Below are 14,568 nucleotides of genomic sequence, written 5' to 3'. Positions count from 1 at the left end.
ATGTCGGGGACCTTCGGCACAATCTCGGGGAAGGCACTGTGCGTAGTGATGGGAGTGTGCCCCATTGACATCGCCTTACGTCAAAGAGCAGCAGCGTTCTGGTGTTCTGCTCAGGGTGTTGGGGACCTTCGGCACAATCTCGGGGAAGGCACTGTGCGTGTTGATGGGAGTGTGCCCCATTGACATCGCCTTACGTCAAAGAGCAGCAGCGTTCTGGTGTTCTGCTCAGGGTGTTGGGGACCTTCGGCACAATCTCGGGGAAGGCACTGTGCGTAGTGATGGGAGTGTGCCCCATTGACATCACCTTACGTCAAAGAGCAGCAGCGTTCTGGTCTTCTGCTCAGGATGTCGGGGACCTTCGGCACAATCTCAAGGAAGGCACTGTGCGTAGTGATGGGAGTGTGCCCCATTGACATCACCTTACGTCAAAGAGCAGCAGCGTTCTGGTCTTCTGCTCAGGATGTCGGGGACCTTCGGCACAATCTCAAGGAAGGCACAGTGCGTAGTGATGGGAGTGTGCCCCATTGACATCACCTTACGTCAAAGAGCAGCAGCGTTCTGGTCTTCTGCTCAGGATGTCGGGGACCTTCGGCACAACCGCGGGGAAGGCACTGCGCGTAGTGATGGGAGTGTGCCCCATTGACATCGCCTTACGTCAAAGAGCAGCAGCGTTCTGGTGTTCTGCTCAGGGTGTTGGGGACCTTCGGCACAATCTCGGGGAAGGCACTGTGCGTAGTGATGGGAGTGTGCCCCATTGACATCACCTTACGTCAAAGAGCAGCAGCGTTCTGGTGTTCTGCTCAGGGTGTTGGGGACCTTCGGCACAATCTCGGGGAAGGCACTGTGCGTAGTGATGGGAGTGTGCCCCATTGACATCACCTTACGTCAAAGAGCAGCAGCGTTCTGGTCTTCTGCTCAGGATGTCGGGGACCTTCGGCACAATCTCAAGGAAGGCACTGTGCGTAGTGATGGGAGTGTGCCCCATTGACATCGCCTTACGTCAAAGAGCAGCAGCGTTCTGGTGTTCTGCTCAGGATGTCGGGGACCTTCGGCACAATCTCGGGGAAGGCACTGTGCGTGTTGATGGGAGTGTGCCCCATTGACATCGCCTTACGTCAAAGAGCAGCAGCGTTCTGGTGTTCTGCTCAGGGTGTTGGGGACCTTCGGCACAATCTCGGGGAAGGCACTGTGCGTAGTGATGGGAGTGTGCCCCATTGACATCACCTTACGTCAAAGAGCAGCAGCGTTCTGGTCTTCTGCTCAGGATGTCGGGGACCTTCGGCACAATCTCAAGGAAGGCACTGTGCGTAGTGATGGGAGTGTGCCCCATTGACATCACCTTACGTCAAAGAGCAGCAGCGTTCTGGTCTTCTGCTCAGGATGTCGGGGACCTTCGGCACAATCTCAAGGAAGGCACTGTGCGAAGTGATGGGAGTGTGCCCCATTGACATCACCTTACGTCAAAGAGCAGCAGCGTTCTGGTCTTCTGCTCAGGATGTCGGGGACCTTCGGCACAACCGCGGGGAAGGCACTGCGCGTAGTGATGGGAGTGTGCCCCATTGACATCGCCTTACGTCAAAGAGCAGCAGCGTTCTGGTGTTCTGCTCAGGGTGTTGGGGACCTTCGGCACAATCTCGGGGAAGGCACTGTGCGTAGTGATGGGAGTGTGCCCCATTGACATCACCTTACGTCAAAGAGCAGCAGCGTTCTGGTCTTCTGCTCAGGATGTCGGGGACCTTCGGCACAATCTCAAGGAAGGCACTGTGCGTAGTGATGGGAGTGTGCCCCATTGACATCGCCTTACGTCAAAGAGCAGCAGCGTTCTGGTGTTCTGCTCAGGGTGTTGGGGACCTTCGGCACAATCTCGGGGAAGGCACTGTGCGTGGTGATGGGAGTGTGCCCCATTGACATCGCCTTACGTCAAAGAGCAGCAGCGTTCTGGTCTTCTGCTCAGGATGTCGGGGACCTTCGGCACAACCACGGGGAAGGCACTGTGCGTAGTGATGGGAGTGTGCCCCATTGACATCGCCTTACGTCAAAGAGCAGCAGCGTTCTGGTCTTCTGCTCAGGATGTCGGGGACCTTCGGCACAATCTCGGGGAAGGCACTGTGCGTAGTGATGGGAGTGTGCCCCATTGACATCGCCTTACGTCAAAGAGCAGCAGCGTTCTGGTGTTCTGCTCAGGGTGTTGGGGACCTTCGGCACAATCTCGGGGAAGGCACTGTGTGTAGTGATGGGAGTGTGCCCCATTGACATCGCCTTACGTCAAAGAGCAGCAGCGTTCTGGTCTTCTGCTCAGGATGTCGGGGACCTTCGGCACAATCTCAAGGAAGGCACTGTGCGTAGTGATGGGAGTGTGCCCCATTGACATCACCTTACGTCAAAGAGCAGCAGCGTTCTGGTCTTCTGCTCAGGATGTCGGGGACCTTCGGCACAATCTCAAGGAAGGCACTGTGCGTAGTGATGGGAGTGTGCCCCATTGACATCACCTTACGTCAAAGAGCAGCAGCGTTCTGGTCTTCTGCTCAGGATGTCGGGGACCTTCGGCACAATCTCAAGGAAGGCACTGTGCGTAGTGATGGGAGTGTGCCCCATTGACATCACCTTACGTCAAAGAGCAGCAGCGTTCTGGTCTTCTGCTCAGGATGTCGGGGACCTTCGGCACAACCGCGGGGAAGGCACTGCGCGTAGTGATGGGAGTGTGCCCCATTGACATCGCCTTACGTCAAAGAGCAGCAGCGTTCTGGTGTTCTGCTCAGGATGTCGGGGACCTTCGGCACAATCTCGGGGAAGGCACTGTGCGTAGTGATGGGAGTGTGCCCCATTGACATCGCCTTACTTCAAAGAGCAGCAGCGTATTGGTCGAAGAAAGGTAGACGCGACAAGGTATTTGAAATTATAGGAGAGGACATCACAGAAATAATCTGGCGAAATGATGCCTGGCGGAAGTGAAGTGAAATCATCGTATAGCGTTGTTGGCCGGGAGGCCCCATTCAGGGAAATTCGGCCACCGTATTGCAAGTTCTTTTAGTTGACGCCACATCGGCGACTTGCGCGTCAATGATGATGAAAATGATGGTGAAGGACACACAACACCCAGTCCTCTGCCGGGAATCGAACCCGGGCCCCCTGCGTGGTAGGCAATAACGCTACCGCTACGCTACAGAGGCGGACTATGCCTGGCAGAGAGAAAGGAAAACGGGCATCGCGTCTACACCATTTTCCCAAAGATCAAGGAACGAGTGAAGCTAAAACAAACAAATCCCGCACTTGGCATGATCCTATTCCTCACGGGCCATTGTCCACGCCCGGGACACCTCCATCGGTTTGGTCTCAGACAAACATCCATGAGCACTTTCGGTGCCCTAGGAACTCCTTTACACTGTGATACACTCACGACCCAGAACTGAGTATACCAAATGGACAAATTCTTCGACTGGCGAAGGATTGGAGCATACTGAATGACATAAACCATAATGTGTCATGTACGATACACGAATTATACGAACAAGAACAACACATACACAAATAAGAGCAAACATTCAAACACGGGCACAGGATATTTGTAATGGCACAGACACAAACACAGAAATAGACTCAGGTGCTGAAACAGATACAAACACTAACATTAATATACAGACCTAGATGTAAGATGAGACGACATTAAGGAACACAGAAATGAATCAACTGTCATTTTAATATACGCAGAAACGTCTTGTGTAATATGTGTAATACTCGTATGATTGTTATTAAGCCTGGGTAGAATAACATCTGTAATGAAAATTATGTAATTGAGTATTAAACATAGGTTTTACTTTACAGACAACGCACACACTATAAACACAATTTGTAAATATAAAAGAGTCACAGCTGCACAAATAATGCACCCATTACTCCCCTGTGTGAAGCACATATGACCTGTAATAAATGTAATGTAAGAGTAATACAACACAAGTTTGTAAACATAAATTTATCAAATGATTATAAAAGATATTTTGTACGCTGCCTCAGTTGCGATAGGCTCGGTGATTTGCCGAGCTCTCACACCTGATAGAGCTAGGTGGTGCAATCTCTAATATAAAGCAATGTACTTTCCTATGATCTTTTATTTCTTTATCTTAAGTGCAAGATGCTCGTTATTTCAAAAAAATTTTCCGACTTTATGTCTTAAATTGGTAGTATGTCATACCCTCTTTCCAGCTTCTTAAACTTCTGTCTACAAACCGATAAATTTTAAGATTTTAATTTTTATTTACTCTTAAGTCTACATGTATTTAAAGCTGCAATATTATCTAACCCTATTACAAACTAGAAATATAAACCAAGTTCACATTCTGTACATATATATTTTCTTATTGTGAAAATGCGAACTGTCTTAGTAGCTAGGTGGCAGGTCATTTGTAAATGGTAGCAGCAAGCAAATAAAATTCTTCCAAGAAGCGCGAAAGATCGCACTCCCAAATTTTTATGGCTACGCAACTGCCTGACTCCCTGTGGCCCCACAAACATCGGCGTGACGATTTCTGCGTGACGTTACCGAAGGCACCGACATCACTTATCTCCCTCAGCACGAGGATTAGCGGTCACGGTACTCGACACCAGATTCATCGACGTTTATGCACCGTCGGGCACCACCAAATGTCGTCACCGGGTCCGGTTCTACGCCGCTGATATCGCTCCCCTTTTCCTAGGACAGTATGCACATCATCTTCGCAGGCGATTTTAATTACGTCCTTCATGCAAAGACCAAATCCTGCTCTACACGCCTTGTCTGGACCTGGGTATGGTGGTTTATGATCTTGCCTTGTGCGACACGCGGGAAAACGAACACGTCGACGGCGCTGGACGAAGCATCTTCCCAGTCATTCTGCGAGCCAGCAGAGTGACATAAGGTCTTACAGAGGGAGTGGTGGCCGACGAATGATGGCCTCTGGTCTTCTCTGGGGGCTATATCTGCACGATGTTCTCCACCCTCAGCAAGTCTGGCATAGTAATGGCCTTTGAAAGAAGAATGTAACACACCTCCAGGACCGGTACTACCGCCGGAAAGTCGCCGCAAGGGGACCGATTGTGGACGACGTCACTCACGATACCACTCGACTTTGGCAGGATGGCTCCTCTGTGCCAAACCGGCAATCCGCAAGACACTTTGCGGTGGCGCGGTTCTTTCCGTCCGTTTACGACGTACCTGCACCTACCTGTGAACATTGTCTCAGCAGATAATCAGCAGGAAAGCCGAGTGAAACCTACTGTACTTCGACGTGAACCAGGTTGCACTTAAAGTCACTAATCTACGTTTCGGGAGAAACACGAAATGAAAGGTTGGAAATTTTAATACAGTCACTCATAATCCCGTTCACTCACGTTAGTATGTTTATGGTGTTGCATTTCCCGAAAACGTAATATCTACAAAAATACTGATTGTTTTTGATTGAGAATGCTCGCCAAGTATTAAGTCTGTCGGTACATAATGCAGTTTTTAGCCACTGACCTGCTCAATGCGCCACGCGGAATATATGTCTTTTCTCGTCACAAAATTCACTCAAAAATTCCGAAATTTCTACACGCCCAACGGAATAATTATGCCGTCACTTTACCACACTTTTGATGTGTGTAACGCTGCTAGATTCGGCAACTTATCATTTCCATCGGAACTACTACTACACACGTCCAAACTGTTTCATGGCTAGGCTCCGACTCTTCTCTAGAATACTCCTAGTCTTCTCTACCAGCAGAGAAAGGCGCGCGAAGAATACTGCTTTACCATTGGTCAGTTTGCTCAACATCCAATAGCAAAACAACACTCTCCCGCGTCAATCCGAGCTTTTCATCAATAACCAATCTCAAAATAGTAAACCTAATGACTGCACTTTTTACCGATGTAATTATCTAATATGCTGAAGATTTGCTTATGCATAAAGTTATTTACTATTGTTATTTATACCTGAATTAACTTTCCCTTCACCATAAACTTACATTACAAATCTATTCTACAAAAATCCCCTTTGTCCATATCCATACTTCTTCGAAATGTCCCCACACTAAATCCTACTACATAACTCGTTAAACATTTACCTTCATATTAACATTAATCCATACTCACGCATCATTCATACTGCTAAAACACATTTATAACATTTTACATACACAAAAAGACATAATAACACTTTATGAAAATACTAGAACAGTTTATGAAAAACATTCTATTACTTTAGTGCACTCTAGTAGGCACAATCGAAACTAAAATCACAGTCCCCCTATCCAATATTGTCCTCTATCGGCTGATACATAAACTACGTGTGCGTCCAGTCTCGCGTCACCTTCTGTCACTATCCAGCTCTGAGACACATTTCCCACCTAACCGCCTCCAAGGCAGGATCGTTATACGGCGCTACGCCTCAATTTTTGCAGTTTGGCGAGGTCACGGCTGAGTGGCACCAGCAGACAATGGACTTTAGTTGCGTGGTGCTCAGGGACCTCGACGCTCTACCCCTACCGCCGGACAGACAATGAGAACGACATCGAATCTAAGCTCACACACTGTCGTTGACAGAGCGCGGCTCAGAAGGGGCTGTCTAACGATAGACGCCGAGCGGACGCGCCAGCAGCGGTAACAGCAGCAGTGACACACCGTAATGTAGTTTAGTTTTTTTTTTTTTTTTTTCACGTACTTCCGCGAAGAAGTGAACCACACCTGTGTATTTTAGTGTGTTGGCTAGTGTTTAGCAAATTAAGTTTTTGTTTTTGCGTAAATCTTGGTGCATACCCTTGAGTAATGCGGCTTCCTAGTGTAATTTTCTCGCCGCCAGAAGGTCCACGTCACGCCACTAAGTTTAAATCTAGTGCTGGTACATAGCATATAGTATAGATCAATGCATTCTGGTTTGCATACTTATCTTGAGCGGTAGCTTCTGGGTAAGCAGAGTTTCTAGTAACAGGTAACTGTAGATACATCCATTTCAGTAGAGAAACTTTTGTCTTTTTAATAACCTGGCGTCTCAGGATATAATGAGAAATCTGCAGAGAATATTTTAGTGTTTCTTTATCCTCCTCGTTATACACTACTGGCCATTAAAATTGCTACACCACGAAAATGACGTCCTACAGACGCGAAATTTAACCGACAGGAAGAAGATGCTGTGACATGCTAATGATTAGCTTTTCAGAGCATTCACACAAGGTTGGCGAAATTTAACCCTCAGGAAGAAGATGCTGTGACGTGCTAATGATTAGCTTTTCAGAGCATTCACACAAGGTTGGCGCCGGTGGCGACACCTAAAACGTGCTGACATGAGGAAAGCTTCCAACCGGTTTCTCAGACACAAACAGCAGTTGACCGGCGTTGCCTGGTGAAACGTTGTTGTGATGCCTCGTGTAAGGAGGAGAAACGCGTACCATCACGTTTCCGACTTTGATAAAGGCCGGATTGCAGCATAGCGCGCTTGCGGTTTATCTTATCGCGACATTGCTGCTCGCGTTGGTCGAGATCCAATGATTGTTAGCAGAGTATGGAATCGGTGGGTTCAGGAGGGTAATACGGAACGCCATGCTGGATCTGAACGGCCTCGTATCACTAGCAGTCGAGATGAGAGGCATCTTATCCGCATGGCTGTAACGGATCGTGCAGCCACGTCTCGATCCGTGAGTCAAGAGATGAGGACGTTTGCAAGACAACAACCATCTGCACGAACAGTTCGACGACGTTTGCAGCAGCATAGACTATCAGCTCGGAGACCATGGCTGCGGTTACCCTTGACGCTGCATCACAGACAGGAGCGCCTGCGATGGTGTACTCACTGGCGTATCACCCGGCGTGATGGTATGAGGTGCCATTGGTTACACGTCTCGGTCAGGACATCTTGCAGGACCTGTACGGGCCTTTCTGGATACAGAAAATGTTCGACTGCTGACCTCGCCAGCACATTCTTCAGATCTCTCATCAATTGAAAACGTCTGGTCAATGGTGGCCGAGCAACTGGCTCGTCACAATATGCCAGTCACTACTGTTGATGAACTGTAGTATCGCGTTGAAGGTGCATAGGCAGCTGTACCTGTACACGCCATCCAAGTTCTGTTTGACTCAATGCCCAGGCGTATCAAGGCCGTTATTACGGCCAGAGGTGGTTGTTCTGGGTACTGATTTCTCAGGATCTATGCGTGTAAATGTAATCACATGTCAGTTCTAGTATTATATATTTGTCCAATGAATACCCGTTTATCTTCTGCTTTTCTTATTGGTGTAGCAATTTTAATGGCCAGTCGTGTATTTTGCGTACGTTCCAAACTCAGTAGGGCATTTCAGATCTTATATACAGGGTGGTCCATTGATCGTGACCTGGCCAAATATCTCACGAAATCAGCGTCAAACGAAAAAACTACAAAGAACTAAACTTGTCTAGCTTGAAGGGGGGTCACAAGGAAGATCGGTTGCTGTCCGTCAACAGCTGGAAGCTGCGTGGCTAATGCTCGAAGTTGCGGCGACATCGGGACACTTGTGACGAGACCTGCGAGACCTTTGGTGGCTTTGGAATCCCCTGATAAGCAACATCTAACCGGTCTGTCCTCGCTTGAGAATTGGTGGCATACAGTGGGGTGTTCGCGTGTCACAGGACGGAAGGCGGAAGTGGGAGCAGGTCGCGCGGCTGTCTCCCTACGCCTTAGCAACAGGTACGAGATGCTTTCCAGTGTTGACGATAACTCTGAGCCAGCTCGGGATGCCTCTCCTGTTGTGCCAGCGGCCGATTTTGCTGCCTAGTCCGGGTAAGTGCAGAGGGTGGGTCTGCTTAGCATTGGGAGCTCCAGTGTTAGGCGGTTGATGGAGCCCCGCAAGGAAGAGTAGAGTAACATATTAATTCCCCCACATACGTCTCGTGTAATCACCATAAGGAGAAAATTCAAGAAATTAATCATTCTTTCCATGCACTATTCGCGAGTGGAACAGGGTTGGGGGGCCCAGTTAGTGGTTCAAAAAGTACCCTCCGCCACACTCTATTAGGTGGCTTGCGAAGTATGATGTATTTGTAATCCGCACACGATATCGTAGACATGCGCCGCCGATACCGTCGACAGTTAATCACACACCTTACGACGCGAAATGGTCGCTCGTGTTTGACCCAAGCATTGAAAACCACAGAGGATCATTTTCGTCATCTTTACTAGGAAACAGATGCGTTACAACTGGTGACACACACTATCGACGCGGCAACAGTGACGGCATTAATGAAGGAAGAGGACAACGCGTTGGACAGAGGTGCAGTCAGTAAGTCTACAGGGTCCTATGCATTACGAGTCGAGTTTTACCGGAACATCTCTGACATCATGATGCCCCACTGGGTTACAACGTTCCGAGGACACATGTCCCGGACTGCACAATACCGCCTTCCTTAGTCGAAGGATTTCTAATACCGGTACACAAAGCCAGCGGGAGGGCAATCGGTCAGTGACTATCGGCCACTCACAATGTTGAACATCGAATGCAAGATCTTCGTCAGTCTTTTGGAAAGCCATATTTAGATTTTGCCAATGATTTTCGCCCCAGAACAGACGTTGCAAGAGGGAGATGCCAACGTTCAAATGGCCGCAGGCGACTAATACACGTAATAGGGATCGCCCCGGCGTGCCGCCTGAGAGTGGCGATCGTATCTGTCGATTTCATTCGGGCCTTCAATAGAGTGCTCCATGAATTTGTCCCACAAATGATGGACAGTATGGGGTTTCTCCCGAGGCTCACCGACACCCTGCTGCGCCTTCTGGCTGCAGTCAGCTGTTAGGCCCAGATAAATGGACGGACGTTGGCCCCGATACCCATTAAGACGTCTCATCGACAAAGTTGCCCCCTTTCTACCTACATTTATGGAATCGCGCTCGAGGCACTGCTCAGGGGTCTCAACCATAGGCTATCTGGCATCCACAAATGGTTCAAATGGCTCTGAGCACTATGACATCTGAGGTCATCAGTCCCCTAGAACTTAGAACTACTTAAACCTAACTAACCTAAGGACATCACACACATCCATGCCCGAGGCAGGATTCGAACCTGGCCGGCCGGTTGTGGTCGAGCGGTTCTAGGCGCTTCAGTCTGGAACCGCGCGACCGCTTCGGTCGCAGGTTCGAATCCTGCCTCGGGCATGGATGTGTTTGATGTCTTTAGGTTAGTTAGGTTTCAGTAGTTCTAAGTTCTAGGGGACTGATGACCTCAGATGTTAAGTCCCATAGTGCTCAGAGCCATTCGAACCTGCGACCGTAGCGGTCGCGCGGTTCCAGACTGAAGCGCCTAGAACGGCTCGGTCACAACGGCCGACTATCTGGCATCATCCTGCGGGATATCACCTTCCTTCAAGGGGCATACGCCGACGACCTGCTGCTGCTAGTTCGTTTCACCAATGAAGTCTGCAGCATACTAAACTGGATCCAGCGATATCGATAGGCTGTATGCAGTCTTCTGTGCGTCAGTAAGTCGGCAGCGCTGGATAGAGGGCGCTGTCTTAGGCCGGGTGCTGTCGTTCCCTTCCACCAGTTACTGAACTATCTGGGAGTCACGTTTACAAAGGATGTGTGCGGAACAGCCGCATCAAACTATCGACAGTTACTACATATTATACGCGTGTTGGTGCGCCAGAACCTGGCCAGGGGCTTGAACCAGCTACAATGTGTGGAATACCTGGACCTCTAAGTGGGGTCAGAACTCAATCACATGGCACAGGTCCTCCCCCATACGGATGGTGATAGGTCGTAGACTTTAGGCTACCTTCGGTTGTTTACTATTCACAGGGTAAGTATTTCAAGTATGTTATGATACTCTCGCCAACGGCCTCGCCGCAGTGATAACACTGGTTCACGTCAGATCACCGAAGTTAAGCGCTGTTGGGCTGGGCTAGCACTTGGATTGGTGACCATCCGGTCTGACGAGCGCTGTTGGCAAGCGGGGTGCACTCAGCCCTTCTGAGGCAAACTGAGGAGTTATTTGATTGAGAAGTAGCGGCTCCGGTCCCGTAAACCGACATACGGCCGGGAGAACGGTGTGCTGACCACATGCTCCTCCATATCCGCATCCAGTGACGCCTGTGGGTTGAGGATGACACGGCGGCCGGTCGCTACTGTTGGCCCCTTACATGATGGAGGGTTGTGACTGGTTAACATCCAGGCTCATGCCCTATATATGAACAATATGAGAAAACGATGGTCATCTATTGGAGATTCTGATGCCAGTCACCCACGTGCCACCGGTGTCGATGGCGCACGTCGCATCGATCTCGCCACAACGCGGTCGCCAAAGGCAAAAGATTTTTACACCAACCTTCTGCAGGCAGTTCCACGTAACGTGTTAGAAACCAAGTACCCAACTGTCAATTGGCCACGAATGTGATAAACGATACACCACCGTGCGCGTGACGTGGTATCAAGACACCAACAATAAATATGCCAAGAGATACTAATTCCAAGGTATCAGGTTAATGGACTGCCTACTTTGCCGTGATTATCGCCTCCTGAACACTGATGTGTGTCGCCGTCCGGCGTTTGGCGACTGACACAGGAGATCTTAGCTTGCTACCTGCATATGACACCTGACGAGATTGAACCTCGAACCCTCCTGTGCCCGAATGACTATTACTTTCCCCTCTCAAAATACCATATGCATTCAAGGGAATGGGCATTGACTACATCTTCGGCGAAGGGAAGAAAGTGGAACTTGATTACTGGTGGCAGCTGCAAAACACTCTTGAACGCACATTGAAGTACCGTACACTCTTTACGCAGCGTTCTCGTACCCTCCCCGGTTAGCTGGGGAGGGCCAGGCTCATTGTGACGTTCCCCGCAGTATCACATCGAAGACAGAATTACGCGAATTGTAAGCAGTGAAGAAGGAAAAAGATTGGTTGATTCATGGAAATCTGTAGTCATTGAGGCATTAGCAATGCAGCATGAGTCTGTTGTAGTCATTTTAGACGGCATTATTGGAGACTGGTAACGACAATGGCAGTTGACAAGCAAACATCAGTTGCACCGTTTCTTGAAGAAAGATTCTTTTAGTCCAAGTAGCAAAAGTTATATACAAAGCTATGTCAGTTTATCCTTTCACATTGTTTTGTAACATTCTGTTTTCTAGAATTTTGAGTTTTAAGCATTTGCTAATTATTATTTTGTAATAAATAAATAAATTGTAGACCTTTGGAGCCTACCACCTTGGGAGAATCTTTGGGAATAGTTAGGGGCAACGCCCGAAGGGGGAGTTCCATTTTATGGTAGGGTTAAAGTAGCGGTGCCAAGAAGGTGTGGATTTGATTTTAGTTTCTTTTATTTTTAGAGGTTTTGCATGATTAAACTTAGTTAGATAAGGAGATAGGTGCTGCAAAACAAGCGGAAAAGGGAAAAAAAGAAAAAGGGTTTAAAAAAAGTGGTCAACGTGGCAGAACCCCCTGTGGAGGACCCAGGTATGATTTCCAATATTGCCAGTGATTTTTCCTTGTTGGGAGCACTGGACCGATGTGTACTCAGCCTCATGATGCCAGCTTAGGAGCTGCCTGATTGAGAGATAGCAGATCCAAAGTGAGAACGTCGACAACGCCAGAATTGTGGTGTGATGACCAGGTGCTCTCCATAACGCCTGCGATGATGAATGACTAAGGACGCCACGACAGTAGGTCAACGATCTCGTGGCCTTCAGGGCCTGATAGCGAAGTTTACTTTTCTCTTCATCGGTACAGAGCATGAATCTGGGTCCGTCTGTACACGCTCCTGATGAGATCTGTAGAGCAGTATGTCGCGTAATTTGTCTAGCGCGCCGCACGTCGCCGATATGTGACTCTGGGAGTCGCTACGGAGGCTCCGAGGCACGGACGAAAGGGACGTACAAGCTGTATATGGTGAATCTGAATAAACGTGTCGATTCATTCCTTCCCACAGTTGAGGCTGTTATGAGGGCTAGAGGCCGTGTTACACGGTATTAGCTTGATGCCTACTGCAGGGGACAAATGCTTTCGAGACTAGTACTGCGGCTACACAAAATGCACTCATTATCCAGGCACCTTATCCAATGACAACTGTGTTACTTTACAGGGACTTGGCGAGCAACCAGATCACGACGCTGGAGGGCCGTCCATTCCTTGGGCTGTCCCTGCTGCACGACCTGCTGCTGGCGCACAACTCCATCCCCAGGCTGCCCAAGGACGCCTTCGAGGGGCTGCCGCGTCTGCAGGTCCTGTGAGTACCGTTACTATGCTGGCAGCTCCACAGCGTTACATCTACCCCACCCACACAAATTCATCCCTGGACTGTTCGGGAGACCCCTTTTAGGAACTACCGTGTCTGCATGTACTATGAATCACAGTACTCTGTTGGCTGCTACTCAGTACCGCACTAACCCATGCACACTCTTCCAAATCGCCAACCCCAGTTGACCAGAGTCCTTAACACAGTGGTGTTGTGAGTATGGCTGCTTTTCTGGCTGCTGCAAAGCAACACTCCGACACAATTCCATTTACAGGTCACCCAGTGACGCCATTAAGGGGGAGCTGTTCTGGTTTTCTTGAGAATACTGTAGTTCTTCTGGTTGCTCCCTTGCATCATACTCGCTTCTTGTGTATTACTCTACAATTTTATTAGCCTAGCTACCCAGAGCACCGTCTATTGCGGCGTTGCACCTGCTTCTACTGTCAGTTAGATGATTCTTCCTCTACACCAGTATTACCCCGTCCACATTCGTACACAGCCCTATGCACTTTGTGCCTAACTTGCACATGGAGGCCTACAATGCCTGTATGTCCTTTGAATACTGTACCTTTAGCACCTACTCTCAACTCGTGACCAGACTGACCAGGGACACCTTCATGAAACTCCTACTGCTGCGGGTCCTACTATGAGTACCGTTGCTGACTGCATCTGGACACTTCCCCTTACCCGTTCCATCAGTCTATTCATTAGTCTCCCGACTGCTTTTATACGGCCTACCACTATTTCCTCTAATGTGACAGTCTCTTCCATTCAATCAGCTATTTGCTGTACATACTGATCAGTCAGAACATTATGACCACCGATGTACTGTCTATATAAACCCGTCCAGGCGACAGCAGCGTCACCTTACGAGGAATGACTGTTAATCAGACACACACATAGTGCATGTAGTATCAGTGAGTGTGTTGTCCGTGTGTAGAATAGGTCAGGTGTGCGATATATCGGAGTTGTGATGTCCGGGAGGCTCGGGACGAGGATTTCGGCAACTGCACGACTTGTCAGGAATTCGAAGAGTCCTCTGGTAAGTGTCTTCAATACGTGGCGAAACCAAGGTGAAACCACGTCCAGTCATCGTGAGCTTGGGCGCCCACCCGTCATTAGAAATGTCAGATGACATAGGCTGGACAGACTAGTAAAACAGGACAGGCGACGAACTGTGACAGAACTAATATCAGACTTTAATGCTAGGCAGAGTAGAAGTGTTTCTGATCACACAGTGCTCCGAACACTACTAAACGCAGGCCGCGGTGACCGAGCGGTTCTAGGCGCTTCAGTCCGGAACGCGCGACTGCTACGTGTGCCGGTTCGAATCCTGCCTCGGGCATGGATGTGTGTGAT

The 14,568-nt window shown here is 49.0% G+C and overlaps 1 protein-coding gene and 1 non-coding gene across 2 annotated transcripts in view; one reads left to right on the top strand and one right to left on the bottom strand.

Moving 5' to 3' along the window:
- LOC126413132 (lutropin-choriogonadotropic hormone receptor-like) overlaps nucleotides 1-14,568 on the top strand; it is a 932,298-nt gene that overhangs the window by 709,606 nt on the left and 208,124 nt on the right. The window contains exon 10 of the mRNA XM_050083024.1: nucleotides 13,057-13,200. Coding sequence (XP_049938981.1) covers nucleotides 13,057-13,200 — 144 coding nt within the window. The remainder of the gene's footprint in view (nucleotides 1-13,056; nucleotides 13,201-14,568) is intronic.
- Nucleotides 3,099-3,170, bottom strand: Trnag-acc (transfer RNA glycine (anticodon ACC)). Its single transcript has one exon. It is a non-coding gene; the product is annotated as a tRNA-Gly (tRNA).

This window comes from Schistocerca serialis, chromosome 7, assembly GCF_023864345.2.
Source record: "Schistocerca serialis cubense isolate TAMUIC-IGC-003099 chromosome 7, iqSchSeri2.2, whole genome shotgun sequence".
NCBI lineage: Eukaryota > Metazoa > Arthropoda > Insecta > Orthoptera > Acrididae > Schistocerca > Schistocerca serialis.
This window is presented reverse-complemented; position numbering and strand designations above follow the sequence as displayed.